Below are 25966 nucleotides of genomic sequence, written 5' to 3'. Positions count from 1 at the left end.
TGAAATATGCAATGGGAGGAAAGACACCATCAAACACTTCAGACATTTCCACTTTCTTTCTGGGTCTGGTCTGTGTAACCTCCCCATCATGCTCTACTCGCTGTGGTGTAGTCTAGACGGTCCCCAACTCTGTCCTAAACGTCTGGTACAAATCACAACCATAGAGCCTCCCTGGGGCCGCCAACTCCAGCCCCAGCCAAGCCTGTAGTTTGCAAACTCCCATCACGCGTCCATTTCTGTCTGCTGTTCTCACTATGCTAACTGCTAGCTTTTAGAATCACCTAGCTAATACAGTGTTTTTGTTATTACTTGTAGAATAAATACATTGTATTATTAGTACTATGTATTTGTACTATATTGCTGAAGTAGATGCAATATTTTGTTAGCCTTTCCACAAAAAAATATATACATTTAATTCTTAGTAGCCTTTAATATAGTTATTTGTGCCATTTAAAACACCACCCCTAGAATATAAAATAGATAAAATACATATAGAAATGCCCCCCGTTATTGCATTACACTCAGTTGAAAAGTGACCAGAAACAATCTGTATCTAAAACCATTTCATCTGAAAACCACCTGATTGAAATGTCTTCATTGCTTCATGTCAATGCTAAAGATCCATCATGCTGTCTGTTGTTCATTTTTTTCATTCGGTGTATTTGACTCTCATTCTCTCCCTATTTTTGTTCTGTTACCCTTGTTTTAATGTGTTTCTCATCTTTGTCCTTAGTTGCTGTGGTCATTCATTCTTGTTTCTCTCTATCTTTCTCTCTCTCTCTCTGTGAAGCCTCTCTGCCCTGCTCTAAGTCAGCTGTTTTTGCGCCACACCTCCTCCTCCCAGGTACTCTTGCTCTTTGACCTTGTGACCCCGAGGTCAAGCAATCTCATCACCCTCAGTAAAAATACACCAAAACAACTAATCCAATGTGAAAAGGGAGAAACCCACTAACTGTACCCAGGGCCAGAATAGCAATTTAAAGTCTGCCACCCACTGCCAAGCAAAGAGTAATCCGTTGGTAATCGTGTTGTTTGTGCTGTTTGTGCTGGTGTGGTTGTAAGAAAGGAGCTGGGGCAGAATCCCCATTCAACAATAAAAGGCTTTTTAGAGGGTAAATTGTGTTCTCTGTCTGACATTGTAGTGGAAGCTGGAGATGTTGATTTCATTCAGGGTGAGATTATGCCTTTAGTTTTATACCAAAGCTATGGCACAGCGCCATCTGCTGTTCAACAGTAGTATTGAATCTGAGTGACCTGACTGCGAATGACTCTCCCCTCCCTTCTCTTCTTCCCTCTGTCCAGGCGTGGATAAAGAGAATGTGCAGCTCTCCCCCAGCGCAGCTCTCTCCACCAGTGGACGGACCCGCCATGGCTCTGCCAGTCAGGTGCAGAAACAGCGCAGCGCAGGTAGCTTCAAGAGGCCTTGCGTCAATAAGATGGTATGAGACAAAGAGATAGAGAGTGAGAGATGGAGAGAACAATAGCCATCCAAAGGCCCACCATGCAACACATCTTGCTGCACTCCTCTTTTTACGATGAATGGTGAAGTCAACCTGAGGATCAGTGTTGTATTGGGGAAGTAGCTGCATGTGTCCCTGTGTTAACCTTTGTTTGTCTTGCATCTGGAGAGCCATCGAGAGACGGCTTCGGATGGATTAAGTTGTTATTCACGGACAGAAATGTGGTCCCGGTTTTAAAAATGTATTTTTAGCCATTAAAAGGACTGAAACTGTCAAGGTGACTGAAATAAGCTGTTGAATTCTCAATGAATCCAGGTCCATATATAATGTATTCAGTGTAAGAACTGGACAACATAATGTTTGGGAAGTGCTGCATTATGTGACATAGGAAGATGACTGGGCGAATCAATGTGGACGTCCATGTTGAACCATTATGTGACAGTAAGATGACTGGGCGAATAAATGTGTACGTCCGTGTTGAACCATTATGTGACATAGTAAGATGACTGGGCGAATAAATGTGGACGTCCATGTTGAACCATTATGTGACATAGGAAGATGACTGGGCGAATCAATGAGGACGTCCATGTTGAACCATTATGTGACATAGGAAGATGACTGGGCGAATCAATGCGGACATCCATGTTGAACCATTATGTGACATAGGAAGATGACTGGGCGAATCAATGCGGACATCCATGTTGAACCATTATGTGACATAGGAAGATGACTGGGCGAATCAATGTGGACGTCCATGTTGAACCATTATGTGACATAGTAAGATGACTGGGCGAATCAATGTGGACGTCCATGTTGAACCATTATGTGACATAGGAAGATGACTGGGCGAATCAATGCGGACGTCCATGTTGAACCATTATGTGACATAGTAAGATGACTGGGCGAATCAATGTGGACATCCATGTTGAACCATTATGTGACAGGAAGATGACTGGGTGAATCAATGTGGACGTCCATGTTGAACCATTATGTGACATAGGAAGATGACTGGGCGAATCAATGTGGACGTCCATGTTGAACCATTATGTGACATAGGAAGATGACTGGGCGAATCAATGTGGACGTCCATGTTGAACCATTATGTGACATAGGAAGATGACTGGGCGAATCAATGCGGACGTCCATGTTGAACCATTATGACATCATCGTGCCCAGGGGAGGAAAAAATTAGGATTTTGGACCTGTATACTGAAGGACAGCCTCTTGCCTCCACTCCAACCCTACGGTCTACTCCAAAACAACCCCACTACCGCCTTCACACAGCAAGGCTGCAGCAGCCATTCACCACTTCCATCAATGCAGGGTAGCTCAAATGACCAACCAACGGATGGATAGTCATGCTGTTTGCAAAACCTTCAATCCACAGTCTTGAAACCTGGATTTGGACACACATGTATATGTATATAGATGTACAGAAAGGATATACATTATATAACTAGTCCAAATAATAATAATAATAGGGTTGTTTTATCCATGGTGTGCCTTCGTCAGGGTTTTCCAATGTGAATAATTATGTGTGGAATAAAGTGAAGCCTTTCTTGGGGAAAAGAACAGGTACTAATCATCGACTATTATGTTGACTCTAGGTGAATGCTCTGTAGAGCTGCTCTGTAGAGCTGTATGTCATGATAGTCAAATGTACAATCATCAATAATACCCTGCTGCCTGAAAGTATTTAACCTGTACAGATGGATAGTCCTCACTAAATATTGAAGTTATTTCTTTTGAAATGTTTGCCATGCAAGAGTATGAATTTCAAGACACTAGATAAGACTACGCAACCTTGTAAATATTGAAAGGCCTTTATTGATTTGTATCATGTTTTCTCTATATTGCATTTGGATTAGTTTACAGTTCTGACCGTGACTAGGAAAATTAAGTAATATGCACAAAAATAGCCAAAACCTATCAGTAATAGCAACTATGTGAATGCTTAAATTGTCATGACATTGATCACAATGTTGAAGTCTACCACCTGTCTAAGATTATTCTTAAATAAAGGTTAAATAAGTTAATTTGTTTAGTTAAAGGTTCAATTTAGGTTAAAGGTGAAATAAAAAAGTACAACATTAACAAAAAAAAGTTAAATTAAAAATAAATGTGTGATACAGAATTGATCGTTTTGAAGTTCTGGTTTGATAAGATATGTTCTCCTGATTTCCTGTTCACACACATAGGTGTCTCTTTCTCTGGTTGAATGAAGTCTATCTATGCATTTTCTCCTATCGCCCAATGAAAGGTATTGAGCGAAATGGGGGCGGCCATTACTTTGTTGTCTAAAGGTTGTTGTTCCTCCTGTAAAGTACCAGACTCATTCACTCCCTTCCCCTTCATCCTAACCTTTCCATTTGTGCAGATCCATAATGTAGAAGTTACATGGTGGAAGTTATATACCCATCTGCATTCCAGACCCTTTGGATCTGCAGACATGGAGGGGTAGAGGTTTGGAACGGTGGTTACTTAAGTCAATGGGACAGGACCTCAATCCCAGACGCTCTTGCAGCAGATGCAGGAACACCGCACGAAAGACTAGCTTGCACTATGGGAAGGAGGATTCTTTGTATTTGGTTTCCCACTTCACAACATGTTGTGTTGAAATGTCATTGTGACAAATGAATGTCCCCATATGGCACTGCAGCTTCCACAGCATCATCCTCTCAAAGGAAGGGGCCCAATCCTTACTTGAGATTTGTGCATGCAAATCTCCCATATATATCAATGCAAGGTGCTTTAGATGAAAGTGCCAGTTGGCTTTCTTCCCAGTTGGTTTACCTCTAATACCTGAGTCTCTGTGTACCACTCCAGAAAGTCATACCTGAGTCTCTGTGTACCACTCCAGAAAGTCATACCTGAGTCTCTGTGTACCACTCCAGAAAGTCATACCTGAGTCTGTGTACCACTCCAGAAAGTCATACCTGAGTCCCTGTGTACCACTCCAGAAAGTCATACCTGAGTCCCTGTGTACCACTCCAGAAAGTCATACCTGAGTCGCTGTGTACCACTCCAGAAAGTCATACCTGAGTCCCTGTGTACCACTCCAGAAAGTCATACCTGAGTCCCTGTGTACCACTCCAGAAAGTCATACCTGAGTCCCTGTGTACCACTCTAGAAAGTCATACCTGAGTCTCTGTGTACCACTCCAGAAAGTCATACCTGAGTCTGTGTACCACTCCAGAAAGTCATACCTGAGTCCCTGTGTACCACTCCAGAAAGTCATACCTGAGTCCCTGTGTACCACTCCATAAAGTCATACCTGAGTCCCTGTATGCCACTTCAGAAAAGATTGGACACAGTTAAATATGTGAGTGTGTACTGTTCTAATTTAAGTTATTGACCCATACATGTGGCCAAATTGTTTCCAGCCCTTTCTGTGGAATAGCCTTAGTTGTACTCCTGTTGTTTTTTTATTTCAAATTTCCCCTGAATATATTTATGAAGGATGCAGGTGTGGTTTACCACCATGGAAACCGTTTGAATTGAACAAAGGAGTGAATGAGGAAAGGAAACGAAAGGAAGAGACAGGACTTCAAGTGTTACTGACTATTTGTAAAGGGAAAACTGAAATATACACTACATGACCAAAAGTATGTGGACACCTGCTTGTTGAACATCTCATTCCAAAATCATGGGCATTTATATGGAGTTGGTCCCCCCTCTGCTGCTATAACAGCCCCCACTCTTCTGGAACATTGCTGTGGGGACTTGCTTCCATTCAACCACAAGCGCATTAGTGAGGTCGGGCACTGATGTTGGGAAATTAGGCCTGGCTCGCAGTCTGTTTCAATTCATCCCAAAGGTGTTCGATGGGGGCTCTGTGCAGGCCAGTCAAATTGTTCCACAATGATTTTGACAAACCACGGGGACATTGTCATTTTGGAACAGGGAAGGGCCTTCCCCAAACTGTTGCCACAAAGTTGGAAGCACAGAATTGTCTAGAATGACATTGTAAACTGTAGCTTTAAGATTTCCCTTCACTGGAACTAAGGGGCCTAGCCCAAACCACGAAAAAACAGCCCCAGACCACTATTCCTCCTCCACCAAACTTTACAGTTGACACTATGCATTCAGGCAGGTAGCGTTCTGCTGGCATCCGTCTTTTGGACTGCCAGATGGTGAAGCATGATTCATCCCGCCAGAGAACACGTTTCCACTGCTCCAGAGTACAATGCGGCAAGCTTTACACCACTCCAGCCGACGCTTGGCATTGTGCATGGTGATCTTAGGCTTATGTGTGACTACTCGGCCATGGAAACCTATTTCATGAAGCTCCCAACCAAAAGTTATTGTGCTGATGTTGCTTCCAGGGGCAGTTTGGAATTCGGTAGGGAGTGTTGCAACCACGCTACACGCTTAAACACTCGGTGGCCCCGTTCTGTGAGCTTGTGTGGCCTACCACTTTGCGGCTGAGCTGTTGTTGCTCCTAGACGTTTCCACTTCACAATAACAGCACTTACAGTTGACCGGGGCAACTCTAGCAGGACAGCAATTTGACGAACTGACTTGTTGGAAAGGTGGCCTCCTATGACGGTGCCACGTTGAATGTTACTGAGCTCTTCAGTGAGGCCATTCTACTGCCAGTGTTTGTCTATGGAGATTGTATGGCTATGCGCTCGATTTTATACACCTTTCAGCAACATGCAATTTACTCAATTAAATATCAAGGTGTATGCATGTATGTATTGTTTTTGAGTCCCTGTGACCACTAAGATTAGACAACTGTCAGGACAAATAGTTTGGGTGAATTCATCAACAGAGTAACTGTCATAAGAACGTGTCAGTTTTGAATAGCTGCCTTCAGGATCTAGGATGGCCACTTGGTGTCCATCGGGATGACAAGGACATATATTGTGAGTAACCATAGACTCTTAAATGAGTGGTTGACATGCTCTATTCTGATTCACAGTGAAGGGTTTTGTGGAGTTGAATATCCTCAAATGTGGCATGTTTTATTGATGTACAACATCTTTGTCTCTCGTGTTGGTGGATGTTTGTTTTTTTAAGCGGAATGTTCAACTATGTAAATATTTTCTGTACAATTTTAGAATGTTTATTTCCTGCACTGTAAATACGTGATATTGTATAATACTGCTTTACAAAAAAGCTACAAGTTGCTGTATAATGTGTGAAAAATACACCTAATTATTCCAGTGTTAGTAATTAAAGTTTAGCTCTACTTAAAAGCCTTTCTTTTTTTTTTACACAATCTGAAGTTATGGGTAGTAGAAGTGCTCATGAACTAAATCTACAATGCCGAGGACAATCTATGTCTATGGGACAATTGCATACTCCTCTCACCCCCTCTCCTCCTCATTGGCGTAAAAGGTCAGAGGGGAGGGACTTCTATCTTTCTCATCCAATGGTTTTTGAGAAGGAGGCGAGGAGAGGACGCAAGGAGGGTGTCATTGAGATTTTCCCAGAGGTTGGTGGTTCCTTGATTGGGGAGGACGGGCTCTTGCTAATGGCTGTAGCAGAATCGGTGGAATGGTATCAACTACATGGTTCCCATGTGTTTGATTCCGTTCCATTTACTCCGTTCCAGACATTTATGAGTCGTCCACCCCTCAGCAGCTCTGGACTTCTCTCCATGTCCAATGAGACAGAGACCATGTACAGCGAGGAAGTCCGTTTCATGTGAAAGGATATTTAGTTAAAGAACTACTCAGAGATAATTGTGTCCTTAGTCACAATAAAACTTCACTTCATCTGCGTGACCCTGCGAGACTACCGTCTCTATTGTCATCGCCCTTTTGCATCATTATCGCGAGGTTTGATCAGCTGTTAGGTCTGTTTTTAGAGTTTAGTGCTTGGATGGTCAACACGTGGGGAGGATAGAGAAAGAGACAGTGTAGGGGGGGCACACGTTGGGATTTAGTCGGGCCCGGAATACGTACGTTTATATCACTACTTTAATTCACCGTGGCGGCGCGGAGGACGCTTGTATACTGTAAGTATTGTCCAGGGCTGCTAATGTAAAATTGACAGCCAGAGACTCACAGAAGATGTCAGTTTGATATGTAGCTTGGCTAGTTGCATCAATGTAACAATCTCGAGTTGTTTCGCCAGTTGGCTACAATTTTGCACTACAAAGTTTCATTCCAATAAATGGAACAGTCGTCGTTTCGCTAAATTGGTTACAAATGTATCGTCATTCTAGAAATGTGCAGCGGCTGAAGCCCTTGTCATTGAATACATGTTTCACGTAGACATCGAACTATGTAGTTTACTCGGCGTCCTAAAATGACAATGGACTCAACATATAAATCACAATTTTGTGTCCATGAGTTTGCTTGGACGGATCATGTTAATTGCTAACGAACAAGGTGGTTATCCACGATGTCCAGCTAGCAAGCTAACGTGAAGGTTTCGAGGCCCACGCTGCAGAGTTAGCCTAGCATTGCCAGGCTAGCCTTCATGACTACCACAATATCATAATGCACAATATATGCGACGTTTGGTCACGATCTACTCTCTCGACTGCCAGGACACAATTTAAATGTTACGGTAGCGGAACAGTTTGCCGCGTGCCTCGCAGTAACATTATGAATGAAGTGTCAAGAGTTCAGACTCAACGAAAATGGCTAACCGTAGCCTAATGCTTCAATTAATTAGGCACATAAATGCACGGTTTCGCCAAGATCTTGAATATATCGTGTTTGGTTAAATCATTTAAAGTCATTGTGATTTAACTCGTTTTAAGTGGTGTTTATTATTACAATAACTGTTGGGCAACCCGGTAAACTTCATACATTGCAAATCGTCATGCGTTGCGGCCTACCATGCTTTTATTACACTCAGTGTAGGTCATAGCTAGCAAATTACCTAGCCCAAACACTCTGCCCTTATGCAGCTATTGCACAAGCACTGGGAGCCTCAACTTTTCAAGTCTCTGCTCTGGAATGACAAGTGTTTGCTATAGGTTGTCAAGTAGTAGGCTATTTCTGAAGCCCATTAACGTCGACCCAAATATTGCCTGCTCAATCAACCATCAAATATTCCCTGAAACGTTAATTGAGGCCCTGTTTTATAGGACGCAGTCAGTGTACAATGAAACTAATGTAAATATTCGCCATCACATTTGTGTACACTGCTATGGGATTAATTCTCCTCGTAGGATTGCTTACAGTTGAGGACTAGAAAGCTCTCGACTGGGGGAGAAGCATTCTAATCGTAGGTCTTTTACAAGGTTGCCTCGTATTCCCAATGCAGCATCGCTGTGTAATACACTGCTCGTGCTCAGCGCATTGTATGGTTTGTAACATGTAAAGCAAATACCGAGTGACCCTTCCCTTATCTACCTCCAAGGTCGTACAGCAGCGCAGCTAGCTTTTTTTTTCCGAGTCTCCAGTAAGTAGGCATGCCTAGGCAGGCGGTGGAGTGAAACACGCACACATGGCGAGTGTGCGCAAGGAAAGATAGTAACCACATCCTTTTATTATGCGACTGGACTAACTTTGTGTAGTGGGCGTTGTTTATTCTAACCTTGTCGAAGGTGAATGTCAGAACAACTCATGACACACGGGATTTTTTTTAACGCACACTAGCGACTTTTGAACTTTGCCCTTTGAAAAACAATATCTAGTATAGATACAGTAATGTACACGCATAATGGTACCCCAAAATATGTTTTGAGCAAAATAGTCTATATATTTTTTTAGACACACTGCAACCTTGGAGTTGCTCTGATGGGTGCACTCTGTCATCAGCATCCAGCTTGCTTGTACGAACTATAGAGGATCAATAGACAACTAAAGAGGAAAGGCCCACCGTCTAGTGCCATGTCATGAGGATACCTGTACTACCTGTTGAGATGTGCTTTTGGTTAAGTCAATCAGGTGATAAATTAGTTAAAAAAGAGTCTGGGGCGCGTCTTTAGCTAGCAAGGTGTCATGGACCTTCACGTAGGGTCTCGCTGGTTAAACTAGTCTGCAGAACTAGAGGAATCTATAATGAACCAGCCTAGAGTTCCAGCATATAAAGTGAAACTAGTTCCAGCACGTTGCCTAATCCAACATTGTAGGATTTTCTAGTGTGGTGTGTGTTTTCTACTAAAGCCTTACTCTGCAAGATGCCCCTATTTGGCCTTGTGCAAAACTGACATAGCCTTGATCAGTTTACTGTTTCATTCACATTGGATATCTTCCACCATGTTGCTGGTTAGTATTAGATGAAGAATGTTGTCATGGTTATTAATCAGTCAATTTGAAGTTAAGTGGTGCTGACTAAATTGGCTATTCAGGATGAGGGCAATCATTGAATGTCATTATAAATCCAGACATTGTTTTGACAAGGCAGGAACGGGGAACCTGGTGTGGGGCTAGCCTCAAATGCACAACTGCCAGTGATAGGGCTCCTCTCCTCTGCATTATCAATCTGATGGTTGCTCAAGTTATAAACGCCGTTGGTGTTGTGATGAAGAGTCTTGTAACTTGCAATCTATTCAGTTAAATAAGATTCTCCAGCAGAATATTCTTAAAATGCATCTTAATATCATATAATGCCACTGTTCATTAATTTCTATGATATTAGACCTTCCATCCAACATTTGATCAGAAAATCCTGTACATATCAATGTGAAACTCTTAAAGCTTTACTCTTCTGCTTTTCTACCCAGTTTTATTGAGAGAACTGTTGTGCTGTGCAGGCCACATAGTTTTTACATTTTTAAATGTAACCTTTTATTTAACTAGGCAAGTCAATTAAGAACAAATTCTTATTGACTATGACTGCCTTCACCGGCCAAACCCGGACTATGCTGGGCCAATTGTGCTTGGCCCTATGGGACTCCCAATCACAGCCGGTTGTGTTACAGCCTGGATATATGACGGGGGCATGTTTGTTTTTGTCTACCCTGGGGGCAGATGTTACGGTTAGCTGGTTATATAGGGATGCTTAAGAAGCCACAACTGGGCCACGTGGTGTCATAGTGGTGGTGGGGGTGGTCCTGCCAGTCTTACCCTGTGTGACTAATGCGATCTGATTGACCCCGTTCTAATCCCTGTCCTTCAACCATGAAGTCCCAGTGACTCCTTCCCCCCCCCCCCCCCCCACATCACTGCACATATCCCTACTATATACTGTCTCCAGTCTGCTACTGCACATCACTGCCCTACTATATCCCGTCTCCAGTCTGCTACTGCACATCACTGCCCTACTATATCCCGTCTCCAGTCTGCTACTGCACATCACTGCCCTACTATATCCCGTCTCCAGTCTGCTACTGCACATCACTGCCCTACTATATCCCGTCTCCAGTCTGCTACTGCACATAACTGCACATATCCCTACTATATACTGTCTCCAGTCTGCTACTCCACATCACTGCCCTACAATATCCCTTCTCCAGTCTGCTACTGCACATCACTGCCCTACAATATCCCGTCTCCAGTCTGCTACTGCATATCACTGCCCTACTATATCCCGTCTCCAGTCTGCTACTGCACATCACTGCCCTACTATATCCCGTCTCCAGTCTGCTACTGCACATCACTGCCCTACTATATCCCTTCTCCAGGCTGCTACTGCACATCACTGCCCTATTATATCCCGTCTCCAGTCTGCTACTGCACATCACTGCCCTACTATATCCCGTCTCCAGTCTGCTACTGCACATCACTGCCCTACTATATCCAGTCTGCTACTGCACTTCGCTGCCCTACTATATCCAGTCTGCTACTGCACATCACTGCCCTACTATATCCCGTCTCCAGTCTGCTACTGCACATCACTGCCCTACTATATCCCGTCTCCAGTCTGCCACTGCACATCACTGCCCTACTATATCCCTTCTCCAGTCTGCTACTGCACATCACTGCCCTACTATATCCCGTCTCCAGTCTGCTACTGCACATCACTGCCCTACTATATCCCGTCTCCAGGCTGCTACTGCACATCACTGCCCTACTATATCCCGTCTCCAGTCTGCTACTGCACATAACTGCACATATCCCTACTATATACTGTCTCCAGTCTGCTACTGCACATCACTGCCCTACTATATCCCGTCTCCAGTCTGCTACTGCCCTACAATATCCCTTCTCCAGTCTGCTACTGCACATCACTGCCCTACAATATCCCTTCTCCAGTCTGCTACTGCACATCACTGCCCTACAATATCCCGTCTCCAGTCTGCTACTGCATATCACTGCCCTACTATATCCCGTCTCCAGTCTGCTACTGCACATCACTGCGCTACTATATCCCGTCTCCAGTCTGCTACTGCACATCACTGCCCTACTATATCCCGTCTCCAGTCTGCTACTGCACATCACTGCCCTACTATATCCCTTCTCCAGGCTGCTACTGCACATCACTGCCCTATTATATCCCGTCTCCAGTCTGCTACTGCACATATCCCTACTATATCCCTTCTCCAGTCTGCTACTGCAAATCACTGCCCTACTATATCCCGTCTCCAGTCTGCTACTGCACATCACTGCCCTACTATATCCCGTCTCCAGTCTGCTACTGCACATCACTGCCCTACTATATCCCGTCTCCAGGCTGCTACTGCACATCACTGCCCTACTATATCCCGTCTCCAGTCTGCTACTGCACATCACTGCCCTACTATATCCCGTCTCCAGTCTGCTACTGCACATGTCCCTACTATATCCCTTCTCCAGTCTGCTACTGCACATCACTGCCCTACTATATCCTGTCTCCAGGCTGCTACTGCACATCACTGCCCTACTATATCCTGTCTCCAGTCTGCTACTGCACATCACTGCACATATCCCTACTATATACTGTCTCCAGTCTGCTACTGCACATCACTGCCCTACTATATCCCGTCTCCAGTCTGCTACTGCACATCACTGCCCTACAATATCCCTTCTCCAGTCTGCTACTGCACATCACTGCCCTACTATATCCCGTCTCCAGTCTGCTACTGCACATATCCCTACTATATCCCTTCTCCAGTCTGCTACTGCACATCACTGCCCTACTATATCCCGTCTCCAGTCTGCTGGTTTAGATGTTGTATAAGGTTTTTAGAATGCGTACATTTGTTACAAATGTGAAAGAGGACTGATGATGGCACTGTGTTTTTCAGCCTACACAAAGTTTTTAGTTCACCAAAGGAGCATACTACAATAGTTTGGATATATGGTAATCATATAAGATAAGGCTACATAATTTAATTTGCTTATGGACACTTGAAATGGACAGCAAGTGATGTATAATTTACTAACCAGGTCCATGCACCTTGCCATTCACTGCGGAACATGCCACTGATGCTCTGTTTTGATAAACTACCGGCTCATGGCGAATAGGGAGAACATGTTTTGAAATGTGGAGGTGCTAAGGCTGCATTGACACTGGCAGCCCAAAATATTTATCCCACTAATTGGTCTTTTGACTGATCAGATCTGAAAAATATCCTGTGAGATTGGTCAAAAGACCTATTAGTTGGGAAATGATCAGAAATGGACTGCCTGTGTAAACGCTTCATTGGTGAACTTGTCGAATAAGAAACCCTTGTTTTTGAACTCTACCCTACTGAAAATGACCCAATCTTGGTTTATCTGGAGGCATTTGAAGCCTACCTGTTTTTCCCCTGCACATCAATACCTTTACTTGGGTCAGTGTTAGGGCAGCCCTCAATTCACCTCTCCTAATCCCATGTCATTCATCTCAGAGCCTCTTATAGGTGCATAAGCTCTGTAAAACAAGAGGCTTGTTGAGGTTCTCACGTCTTCCGTATTGTCAGGTGTGGAAGTTTCTAGGAAGTCATTAGTGTGTTGCTTCTGCTGCCCTCTGCTGTGTGCTGTTGTCCCTTGAACAGGTTAAATATGTAATGGACTCATACAAATGGGCCCGGAAGGTCTTCATTTTCAAACAATTGTCTAAGCAAATGGCTAATATCAATGGGACAAGTTTCTGCTCATTGGAAAGTAAAGTCCTCCTCAGTTGTGGGGTATGAAGGAACTGAACTATGGTTAAAACTGCAGTGATTAGCTTCTCCTCGCATACAGCCGCTCTGTGAATGTGACCTTACATGTACCCTACATGTACAGGGTACATGAAAGGTCAGACTGACACTGGCTCTGTCACTTCCAGGTTCACAGTGTGTTCTGCACCTTCCGGGCCATAGAGTTTAAAGTCCAGGTTCATGTTGACCTGGCTCCTGTGTATGTGCCTGCTGTGTGTGTTGGTGGAAGCCCAGCCGTCACACACCCTAGTAGGCTGGGAGAAGGAAGAAGAGAGGGGGGGGCAGCCGAGGGAGTCACCCCTGTGATGCATTCCTTCTCCAGTCTGGGTCTGTTAAGGAAAGGCATGCACGGACTTCCTTTTTTAACATTGAGTGCTTCGACCAATCAGCAGTGGAGCATCTGGGCATGCCCAGTAGGTACAGGGAGGTTAAACATTAGCCCTGATCGTGGCACAGCTGCTTCTCCTGCTAGGAACTAGATATTTTTGTTGCAGCTTGGTTTAGTTCAGAAGTAGAAACAAATATTACTTCAAGCCACAGGAATGGGAATGTCTCTGTTTTGAACGTTTCTCAATGAGGCAATAGAAAACCGTGGCGTGACCAATGTCCGGTATCGGGCTTTTACAGGCATGTGTATGTTCATTCATGTCAACAGTCAAAAGGAGTATATTATGTTCAGGCCGCTGCGACTTTGTTCACCAGGAGCTGTTGACAATAGTTCTGTGTCAGTGTTGTATGTATCCAAAAGCATTGTGTAGCTCATCAAGTGGGTGTGGTGTGTAAGATATTTGCATGAATGACTTCACTACTTCACTGTGTCATTTGTTAGTCTAGGCCTATTCTCAGGAGTAACGCCTCATCACGTTTCATTACTGTCGTTTCTTTGAAGCTCTGCTCGCACCTGTTAACAACCATGATAGTTTGTAAAGTATTTATTTCCTTAGCCTTTTTGTCCATTATTTTTAGCAGTCATAGGACAGTTTCCTTATGATCATCACGTTGTTCTCCCAGTGCTGTACTTATTGTCAGGGCTGATCCATTTTGAATCGATTTGCCACTCGCACACCCTTCTAGTTGCTGTAGGTGTGATTACACATGTACACACTACAGTGCTATAGTGTACCTGCTATAGTCTTTATCATAATACCCAGAGATACGCAACTCGCAGGGCCTATTTTTTGGGGGGCTAAGTGTCAAACAAGATCCTCAGGCTATTCAAAATGTTAGCCAGTTTGTCTTAACTTAATATCCTCTTTGACATTATAGTCCCAATCTCAAAATGAGTGAACCTGAAAGATGCACATATCTCCCTCCAATAAGATAACCTCTGCCTTTCTCTCTCCCTCCCTCCCTCCACATACAGGTGTAGTTGCTAGGGTCCTGAGGAGATGCCACTGAGGTTCCGGTCTATTGTCCCGTACACGCTGCCTGGAGTGCTGGCGCTTATAGGCTGGTGGTGGTACATCTCACGCAAGAAAGAGCGAATCACCAACCACGACAGTGAAGAGGGGGCAGCGGCCATGGGCCTGCTGATGTCCCCGGCTCTCAGTGAGGGCAGCAACGGCCTGGTAGAGAAAGGGACAGTGTCCCCCTGCAGGACAGCCATTACCCCAACAACCAGCAGCAGAGTGAGACCATCCAAGGCCAACGAGCAACGGTCAACAGAACAGGACGTCGTAGCACAGATTCACATCCCAGCCATTAAGGCCCAGGCAGTAGAGGTACAGAGTACATCCTGTTCACCTACAGAGAAGGCCTCCCACCATCCAGACAGAGCCAGCGCAGTCACAGACCCTGGTGTAGATAGCTGCCGACAGACACCCAGGAGCAGTTCTCCCGCAGCCTCGCCTTTACCAACACAGACTAGGGAGGGGAGCTCGGGCCCCCCGGGAGAACACTGGGCCGCTGTGCAGAGCCCGCCAGCCACCATTGCCTTGGTTACAGTGCCGGTGAAATCAACGGTTACCGAGCAGGTCCCTGCTCCAGTGAAGGAGGCCATCTCCACAGCATCAGAAGCACTTGTACTCTCCCAGACGGCCCACGCCACGACTAGTTCCTCCACAGCAGCAGACCTGACGAATGCAGAGAGGCCCGATCCAGAGGGAGAGGTGGCAGCAGCCCATGAGGCAGCAGTGGCCTTCACACAGAACCTGCTGGTGGAGCTAGTGGCTAAAGATTCGCTCCCGGTCCCCTCCAGCAGTACCAAAGATGAGCTGCCCTCCTCGTCTGTCATCTCAGCTGAGATGCCGGCCCGGGCCCTGAAAGTAGTCATACATGAACCCCTCTTCCCAGAGACCCCCATATCATCGCAGGGCTCCTACCATGCCGTCATCACCAGTACTCCGGCCTCCCCAGCCCAAGGCCCCCAGCAAGAGAGCGGGGCACCTGGCAGCACTGAGGAGCTGGAGTACCTGGCAGCAGGTCTGATCACTGAGGTCATCTCTGCAGCCACCCAGGAGGTCCTCAGTGTTACCTCCTGTCCAGAGACCTGGCTCGGCCAATCCGCCACCGAGCACAGCTTCAGAAGCACCCCACTGGCCAATGGGAGGCCATGCTCTGAGCAAGAGCCACTCACAAGGAACATGGAGGAAGGGCCCTCCCCAATAAGCCACTCTGAGACAGAGTGGAGAGAGCAGAAAGAAGGGATCCCCAATGGTTGCCCGCCTACCCCGGCATGGGAGCACATGGGGACAGCGAACGCACTGAGTAACCCCTGGGCAACAGCATCCTCGCAGGAGGGTAGGCAAGAAGTGAGGGGCGTGCCTAGCAGCCTGGACAAACTGAAGGGAGATGGGGGGGTGATGGTGGCAGAGGACTCAGCCTGTAGTACGTGCCACTCTGAGGATGGGGTCAGCAGTGAGGACCAGCAGAGCAGGGAGAACCAGGAGGATCTGATCCAGGTGTCAGGGATGTCTGAGGGGGAGGGTGGTCTGCCCCAAGCCCCAGAAGAGGTAGTGACCGAGGCAGAGGTCATGGCAGCCCTACCAGGCCATGTGCTGGGTGCTGTTGGCCAAGTGAAGAGGCTCAACGGCATGGGCCTGAGGAACGGTTCTCATGGGATGAGTGAGACTGAGACCGATCAGTCTGGAGGTAGGAGCACACACCACACCCTGTAGTGGGGTCAAGCTCATGGCTCACCCCAGCACTGATGTACACATGGCTCCCCTTAGCTGCTCAAATACCCAGACAGAGCATGATTGAGGCTCATGGACACTTGTCTGTCGTAGTCTCCCCTACGTGGTAATGAGGCCTTTTGATTTCCATCATTATTTACAGTTTCTCCAGACAGAGGGGCAAGCTGAGGGAAGAAGAAGGAAGCCTTCTGTGTCAGCACAGAGTCCTTTGTTCAACATTAGATTACATCTACCAACATTAAAAAGCTGAGAGAAATGTAGCACAAACTAAGTGTTAATCATTTGGAATGTCACCGGCTTTGGTCTTAGATCTGGTAAAATGATTATATTCAGAAGTTGGCAAGAGTGTGTGAAGGGGAGGGTTAACTCTCTTCTGTGATGCAGCTTTCCAATTCCAACTAATGTGATCTCCAAAAAGTAGCTGGAGGAGTACATGACCGGAGTGGGCCAAACAAGCTAGTCTGCCACCAGTAAAGAAAAGCACACAGTTCAGCATATCTCTTATTTTGAAAATCTATGAAATGCTTTAAATAATAATTATAATTGCGGGGATAATATTCTCAACTTAATGTTCTTTGCTGGTGATGGTGGCTAATACAGAACAGTATGCTGGCTAGTTACCACTTATAGTTTTGGATGAAGTTTGTCCTTGGATACTGTTCTACTAGATACCACCCTGGGTAGGCTATAGGGACTGTGTCTGTGTTTCTACTAGATACCACCCTGGGTAGGCTATAGGGACTGTGTCTGTGTTTCTACTAGATGCCACCCTGGGGCTATAGGGACTGTGTCTGTGTTTCTACTAGATACCACCCTGGGGCTATAGGGACTGTGTCTGTGTTTCTACTAGATGCCACCCTGGGGCTATAGGGACTGTGGCTGTGTTTCTACTAGATGCCACCCTGGGTAGGCTATAGGGACTGTGGCTGTGTTTCTACTAGATGCCACCCTGGGGCTATAGGGACTGTGGCTGTGTTTCTACTAGATGCCACCCTGGGGCTATAGGGACTGTGGCTGTGTTTCTACTAGATGCCACCCTGGGTAGGCTATATGGACTGTGGCTGTGTTTCTACAAGATGCCACCCTGGGTAGGCTATAGGGACTGTGGCTGTGTTTCTACTAGATGCCACCCTGGGGCTATAGGGACTGTGGCTGTGTTTCTACTAGATGCCACCCTGGTGCTATAGGGACTGTGGCTGTGTTTCTACTAGATGCCACCCTGGGTAGGCTATAGGGACTGTGGCTGTGTTTCTACTAGATGCCACCCTGGGTAGGCTATAGGGACTGTGGCTGTGTTTCTACTAGATGCCACCCTGGGGCTATAGGGACTGTGGCTGTGTTTCTACTAGATGCCACCCTGGGGCTATAGGGACTGTGGCTGTGTTTCTACTAGATGCCACCCTGGGACTATAGGGACTGTGGCTGTGTTTCTACTAGATGCCACCCTGGGGCTATAGGGACTGTGGCTGTGTTTCTACTAGATGCCACCCTGGGTAGGCTATAGGGACTGTGGCTGTGTTTCTACTAGATGCCACCCTGGGTAGGCTATAGGGACTGTGGCTGTGTTTCTACTAGATGCCACCCTGGGTAGGCTATAGGGACTGTGGCTGTGTTTCTACTAGATGCCACCCTGGGTAGGCTATAGGGACCGTGGCTGTGTTTCTACTAGATGCCACCCTGGGGCTATAGGGACTGTGGCTGTGTTTCTACTAGATGCCACCCTGGGGCTATAGGGACTGTGGCTGTGTTTCTACTAGATGCCACCCTGGGTAGGCTATAGGGACTGTGGCTGTGTTTCTACTAGATGCCACCCTGGGACTATAGGGACTGTGGCTGTGTTTCTACTAGATGCCACCCTGGGGCTATAGGGACTGTGGCTGTGTTTCTACTAGATGCCACCCTGGGTAGGCTATAGGGACTGTGGCTGTGTTTCTACAAGATGCCACCCTGGGTAGGCTATAGGGACTGTGGCTGTGTTTCTACTAGATGCCACCCTGGGGCTATAGGGACTGTGGCTGTGTTTCTACTAGATGCCGCCCTGGTGCTATAGGGACTGTGTCTGTGTTTCTACTAGATGCCACCCTGGGTAGGCTATAGGGACTGTGGCTGTGTTTCTACTAGATGCCACCCTGGGTAGGCTATAGGGGCTGTGTTTCTACTAGATGCCACCCTGGGGCTATAGGGACTGTGGCTGTGTTTCTACTAGATGCCACCCTGGGGCTATAGGGACTGTGGCTGTGTTTCTACTAGATGCCACCCTGGGTAGGCTATAGGGACTGTGGCTGTGTTTCTACTAGATGCCACCCTGGGTCTATAGGGACTGTGGCTGTGTTTCTACTAGATGCCACCCTGGGTAGGCTATAGGGACTGTGGCTGTGTTTCTACTAGATGCCACCCTGGGTAGGCTATAGGGACCGTGGCTGTGTTTCTACTAGATGCCACCCTGGGGCTATAGGGACTGTGGCTGTGTTTCTACTAGATGCCACCCTGGGTAGGCTATAGGGACTGTGGCTGTGTTTATACTAGATGCCACCCTGGGTAGGCTATAGGGACTGTGGCTGTGTTTCTACTAGATGCCACCCTGGGACTATAGGGACTGTGGCTGTGTTTCTACTAGATGCCACGCTGGGTAGGCTATAGGGACTGTGGCTGTGTTTCTACTAGATGCCACCCTGGGTAGGCTATAGGGACCGTGGCTGTGTTTCTACTAGATGCCACCCTGGGGCTATAGGGACTGTGGCTGTGTTTCTACTAGATGCCACCCTGGGTAGGCTATAGGGACCGTGGCTGTGTTTCTACTAGATGCCACCCTGGGGCTATAGGGACTGTGGCTGTGTTTCTACTAGATGCCACCCTTGGGCTATAGGGACTGTGGCTGTGTTTCTACTAGATGCCACCCTGGGCCTATAGGGACTGTGGCTGTGTCACAAACATGAGTCACACCTAAAGCTGGGTGTTCTTGAAAAGATTAGAGGTCACAGTCACACAGAAGGTGAACTCGAGTGTCATTGTGTTTTTGGTTTGTCAGAGCAGCAGTGATCAGACATGCCATGGTGGTGTGTGCACGTATGGGTGGACTTTAGATGAATGTTAGTGGTCTCATGCACTGTTTGAGTAGCAGCTGAATGGTGTATGGGTGATCTGGTGAATGTCTTAAACATATGCACACTCACAAGTTTATTTTATTTGGTGTTTTTGGTATTTTATGAGGATCCTCTGGACCTTCAGGTTATCCAGGCGAGTCATGTGTGTTTGTGTGGTACATGTTTATGTGAGAGACACCTGTCTTGTCTGGGTGGGCAATTGTGAGGCGAATAAAATATCTGTCTGACTCAGAACTGTGTGTGTGTCCAGGCTCGGATGTGAACAGCATGGACTCGGTCGACAGCGGCTGCACCATGGGAGCTAGGGACAGTGGCAGCCCTGCCATGGCTCTGGGCTCTGAACTCATCGTTTGGGAGATTGAGGTGCCAAAGGTGAGCCTGCTCCATCCCATCCCACACACCCCCGAGACTTCATAGGAATTCACATAAATTCTAACCCAATATCTCCTTGAAATGTGTACTACTGTCTCTGTTCTCTCTCTCTCTCTCTCTCAGCATCTGGTGGGTCGGTTAATTGGGAAACAGGGGCGATACGTGAGCTTCCTGAAGCAAAGCTCTGGTGCAAAGATCTACATCTCCACCCTCCCTTACACTCAAGAGTTCCAGATCTGCCACATAGAGGGTGAGGTTTAGTATAATGCTGTACTGTCAGAAGGAGCAGGAGTGACTCAGTTAGTGAACTGGTGGTAGAATTCTGTGTGTTTAATGCGTGTCCCTTCTAGGTTCCCAGCAGCAGGTGGACCAAGCCTTGTCCCTGATCGGGAAGAAGTTTAAGGATTTGGACCTGACCAACCTCTATGCCCCCCCACCTCTGCCGCTCACGCTGCCCTCGCTGCCCATGACCACCTGGGTAAGGATGGTACCTAGAGAGCCTGGATGGTGTCTCTCTTCCTGTCTCTCAAATCTGTTCAAACATGCTTTATTTGCACGACAGTTAAGGTCCCCCAAATTGATATCGACTTGTCAAATAAAGTGGTTTAACTAAAATAATGAGATGTCTAACCTAATGGCTTCCCCTTTGAAAGTTGTTAAATTCTCTGTTTCCTCTCCCAGCTTCTTCTCCCCAGCGGTGTGACCGTAGAGGTGATCATAGTGAACATTGTGTCGGCGGGTCACCTCTTCGTCCAGCAGCACACACACCCTACGTACCACGCCCTGCGCAGCTTGGACCAGCAGATGTTCCTGTGTTACTCCCAGCCAGAGACACCCACCCTGCCCTCGCCTGCTGAGGGTAAGAGACCCCCAAGGAGGGACGTTTGTGACTGTGTTTTTGAACGGGATGTGTGATCCAGACTCTATGCTCTCCCTCTCTCTGTCTCAGTGGGGGTGATCTGTGCGGCGCCGGCGGTAGAGGGAGCCTGGTGGAGAGCCCAGGTCATCTCCTTCTACAAAGACACCAACGAGGTTGAGATCCGATATGTGGACTATGGCGGCTATGACAGAGTGAAGATTGACACACTACGACAAATAAGGTGGGTCTATTCAGAGAAAGTTTTCAGAACTGAAATTCAGAAGAAATAGCATCTTTCCATACTTTCAAAGCTGTTTTCATTACATTTTCCTTCATTTCTTTCCTAAATAGACATAAAAATAGACATAAAATAGACCACAGTCCTGCTAGGTATTTGTGTGCCCCCCTCTGGTCAAAAAGAGTTGTGTATTATATAGGGAACAGAATGTTATGTAAGCAGAGATGGCGGGCCATTCTGCACACTGACTGCTCTAATGTGAAATCCTTATGTTCAGGTCGGACTTCGTAACATTACCGTTCCAAGGTGCAGAAGTATTACTGGACAACATTGCCCCCCTTCCAGGTAATGTCATTTTATTTAGCTATTTGACATGGTATCACTTTACAATTTCGATGTCTTATTCTCAAGGACGATTTCCAAAATCAAGAAACAAATCCAATTGAATGTCAAACTGTTCCAAAGTCATCCTGTCTGTGGGAAGTCGTCAAATCTACTGTTGTCAATTGCGTTAACACATCCTATATATGCATCCATCCACAGGAGAGAAGAGCTTTTCAACAGAGGCCACCTCTGCACTGGAGGAGATGACGAGAGGGGTAGCACTGCTTGCACAGGTACCACAAATACAGCCTCCATCACTGTGAGGCTAATGAAGGCACTGCACGCACCACAGAAGGTCATTTGTTGCTAACTCGGCTGTTTTCCTGTCTTCCAGGTCACAAACTACGACAACAACACTGGTCTCCCATTGGTCCAGATGTGGAATATGGTTGGAGAAGAGGTACGTTCACATTGATCATGGGATTTGTCATGAACATGTTTGAGATACTACAATAGAATTGTGTAAATGTAAATTTGGTGACGTGAGTAGTCTTTGTGGTGTAATGGTTCATATACTTCTGTATTTAACAAACCTAGACATTTCAGAGAAACATTCCAATGGCTGGCTAACGATACTGTCTGTATCAATGATGATATTTGATACTAATCTGATGAATCTATCTTTCTCCATCTTGCTCTCCGCTTCCTCCAGCTGCTATCAGTGAACCGCACACTGGCAGAGCGAGCATTGGGTACCTGGGTTGACAGCTTTTGAACCTTGCTGCCTGACCCCCCCCCCCCCCCCGCCGACCACCCCTCAACCCCTTCTCAGCTCCACCACACCCCTCCTAGACCCCTTCTTCTCCCCTAATCTCTGGAGTCTGGCCCTACCAGCCCTCCAGATACACCCCATAACACTTCGATGGAGGAACACAACCACTGGATTTGGGAATATACTTTTTGTTTGTTTTGTTTTTGATTGTTGGGTTTTTACACCACATTTCAAAAATAAATTCGAAATGGTTGAATGCTGAAAAGACAACGAAGTATTTCGTTAGAATAAGCCAACTCCTCTACTCCCCGATACACCAAAAGAACTTGAAGGAAAGTAAAGTACTTGTACATTTTTAAAAGAAATCTATATTGTAACTAAATAAAGGTCGATCTGATTTTTTTTGTTCCTATCTGACTTTTCACTCCAACTTTGCCTGTGGATTCTCATGCTGTGGATGTAAAAACTCAATAGAAAACACTGTCAATGGAGAACTAACCTCACTGTCAGCTGTAACTACATATTTACAATTATATTGTCACATCGAAGGAATTGGGCTGTGAAGATTGGGCTAAATGTGAGGTTTCTAGATTATTGTATGTAGTGCAGTAGCCACGGTCTCCATTTCATGTGCTGGGTGGCTGTGTCTTGTCGTTCGGTCCCATCATGACAGCTGTGGACACAGGCCTGGGGGGGCAAGAATGGTGTCTGAATTCACGGTTGTGACTAAGACTGTCCGTGGAGACCAAAAAAACGGTAGATCTCAGCTTTGTTGGTGCTCGCCACAGTCAAGGAACCAGACGGGGTGGGGGTTGAGTCCTGTCGCTGACCTGGGTGACTGACAGGGAGAAGGTGCAGACCCGGGGTCTCAGGAGTCGTGTGAAGGCCTGCTCATCTGCCCTGGCCTCTCCAGTCTGTACAACACTGTGGCCTTATGGAGAAACAAAACGCGCTTCCTTTTCTGGGATCTCCAACTGACCTGCATGCAGACCAAGCTGACCCCAACTTTCTCTCCATCTATGTGGCCCGGGGTGTCACCATGCAATCGCAGGTTGCCTTCAGCGTTTTTCCATCATCCTGACTGGCATCACAGCTGGCACCCCCACCGCTACATTTCAGATCCACTACTGTTATCTGGAGCTGTTGAGTCTGGGACATGACATGGGGCTGAGTGGAAGGGTAGGGGTGCATCAGCTCCACTCTTTTTCCCTCGACTGACTCCAGGGGCCTGGCGTAACTCTTGGTGCAGCTGTCTAAGGACTTCAAGAGAGTGGACACCACCGTGCGGTAGTATTGGTGTGTGTGGAAACACTACGACCGCAGACAGGCCTGGGATACCTGACCTGGAACTCTTACAGAACGGCTTTGAGTTGGAGTAATTTAGCCTTGCTCAGTCGGGATAGGCCCAGTGCTCATATAAAAAATCTGTCTGTCTTCTAATATGCATGTTAACCTACCTAGGTCTGCGTCCCTCTAATGGTCTTCACTGTGCTTTTCCTCCTACATACTGACCCCAAAACATTATTACACATTTACATTTGTGTTGCAGTTTCCATACTTAAAAGTAGTTAAATGGATCCAACCCAGCGGGCTGGAATGGGTTTTTAGCCCCTTTGCACGGTGAGGAATGAGGTCCTTGAAGGTACCAGTCCTCTTCACTCAGCAGTGTATGAAAGTACAGAGAAAGTGAGCCATGAGAATCAGTCTCCCACACTGCAGATATTATTGTAATAGATACAGTGCATTTGGGAAGTATTCAGACCCCTTGAATTTTTCCACATTTTGTTACGTTACAGCCCTGTTCTAAAATGTATTACATAGATTTTTTTCCCCTCAGCAATCTTCACACAATAACCCATTATGACTTTTTTTTTTTTTGCAAATGTATTAAAAATTTAAAACCTTTTTTTAATGTAAGTATTCAGACTTTGCTATGACTCGAAATTGAGCTCGGATGCATCCTGTTTCCATTGATCTTCCTTGAGATGTTTCTAGAACTTGATTGGAGTCCACCTGTGGTAAATTCAATTGATTAGACATCGTTTGGAAAGGCACAAACCTGTCTATATAAGGTTGACAGTGCATGTCAGAGCAAAAACAAAGCCATGAGGTTGAATGAATTGTCCATAGAGCTCTGAGACAGGATTGTGTTGAAGCAGATCTGGAGAAGGGTACCGAAAGATTTCTGCAGCATTGAAGGTCCCCAAGAACCCAGTGGCCTCCATCATTCTTAAATGAAAGAAGTTTGGAAACACCAAGACTTCCTAGAGCTGGCTGTCTAGCCAAACTGAGCAATCGGAGAAGGGCCCCTTGGTCAAGGAGGTGACCAAGAACCCAATGGTCACGCTGACAGAGCTCGAGTGCCGCTGTGGAGATGTGATAACCTTCCAGAAGTACAACCATCTCTGCAGCACTTCACCAATCAGGCCTTTACGGTAGAGTGGCCCGACAGAAGCCACTCCTCAGTAAAAAGCACATGACAGCCCCATGTGAAGTTTGTCAAAAGGCACCTAAAGGACTGAACATGAGAAACAAGATGCTCAGTTCTGATGGAACCAAGATTGAACTCTGGCCTGAAAGCCAAGAGTCACGTCTGGAGGAAACCTGGCACCATCCCTACGGTGAAGCATAGTGATGGCAGCATCATGCTGTGGGGATGTTTTTCAGAGACTGGGAGACTAGTCAGGATCGAAGGGAAAGATGAACGGAGCAAAGTACAGAGAGAGATCCTTGATGAAAACCTGCTCCAGAGCGCTCAGACTGGGGTGAAGGTTCAACTTCTAACAGGACAACAATCCTAAGCACACAGCCAAGACAATACAGGAGTGGCTTCGGGACAAGTCTCTGAATGTCCATGGGTGGCCCAGCCAGAGCCCGGACTTGAACCCGATCAAACATCTCTGGAGAGACATGAAAATAGCTGTGCAGCAACGCTCCCCATCCAACCTGACAGCTTGAGAGTATCTACAGAGAAGAATGTGAGAAACTCCCCAAATACAGGTGTGCCAGTCTTGTAGCGTCATACCCAAGAAGACTCGAGGCTGTAATTGTTGCCAAAGGTGCTTCAAGAAAGTACTGAGTATAAGGTCAGAATACTTATGTAAATTTGATATTTAAGTTTTTTATTTTTTTAAATAAATTTGCTAAAAATGTCTAAAACTTTGTTTTTGCTTTGACATTATGGGATATTGTGTGTAGATTGAGAGTGAAAAAAAGTATTCAATCCATTTTAGAATAAGCCTGTTACAAAATGTGGAAAAAGTCCAGGGGTTTGAATACTTTCTGAATGCACTGTAGCTTTTCTCAAAGCTTTATACTGTAGCTGTGCTTTGGTCTTGTTGGGTTTTCCATAGGATTAATTGCATTGTCATTTATTGAACCAAATAAATTTTTGAATGTATTTTTGATCATGTTTCCTGATCAGTGTTGTCGTCCCTACTGAGCGGACTCACCGCCAGCCTAGGCTACAGCTTCCGCTCTACCCCATCTGGCTTATCTGCTTTTAGGTGTAGGAGACATTATTACTGTGCTTCTAGATTTGGAGCTCTCTGTCCTGGCTCGTTGCCTCACAATGCTTTTTTAAAAATCAAATCGTTACTTTTGAAAGTGTCCCGTCTGCTAATCATACCACACACTTGAATTTGATTGCTCTGCTAATAAGGCAGCTTCCGTCCCTCTGCTTGGTCTTGTTGTGGCAGAGTTGACATTAGGAACAGGATACAGTATGGATCTTACCTAACAGTTTCGCTT

General features: G+C 46.1%; 2 protein-coding genes across 3 annotated transcripts in view; both read left to right on the top strand.

Annotated features, from left to right (window-relative positions):
• Window positions 1–6630, top strand: part of LOC115136636 (neurofibromin-like) — a 121395-nt gene extending 114765 nt beyond the window's left edge. For both annotated transcript variants that reach the window (XM_065024351.1, XM_065024350.1), the window contains exons 54-55: window positions 791–844; window positions 1303–6630. In XM_065024351.1, the coding sequence (XP_064880423.1) occupies window positions 791–844; window positions 1303–1445 (197 nt within the window). In that variant the 3' untranslated portion in view covers window positions 1446–6630. The remainder of the gene's footprint in view (window positions 1–790; window positions 845–1302) is intronic.
• Window positions 6631–7073: 443 nt separating this feature from the next.
• LOC115136633 (A-kinase anchor protein 1, mitochondrial-like) lies at window positions 7074–25616 on the top strand. The gene is made up of 11 exons (XM_029672207.2): window positions 7074–7425; window positions 14777–16503; window positions 19902–20023; window positions 20147–20273; window positions 20374–20501; window positions 20705–20882; window positions 20973–21123; window positions 21398–21465; window positions 21664–21737; window positions 21839–21904; window positions 22157–25616. Exons 2-11 carry the CDS (start codon window positions 14802–14804, stop codon window positions 22217–22219), a joined length of 2679 nt encoding a protein of 892 aa, XP_029528067.2. The 5' UTR covers window positions 7074–7425; window positions 14777–14801; the 3' UTR covers window positions 22220–25616.
• Window positions 25617–25966: the final 350 nt, after the last annotated feature.

This window comes from Oncorhynchus nerka, linkage group LG11 (genome assembly GCF_034236695.1).
Source record: "Oncorhynchus nerka isolate Pitt River linkage group LG11, Oner_Uvic_2.0, whole genome shotgun sequence".
Taxonomy (NCBI): Eukaryota; Metazoa; Chordata; class Actinopteri; order Salmoniformes; family Salmonidae; genus Oncorhynchus; species Oncorhynchus nerka.
This window is presented reverse-complemented; position numbering and strand designations above follow the sequence as displayed.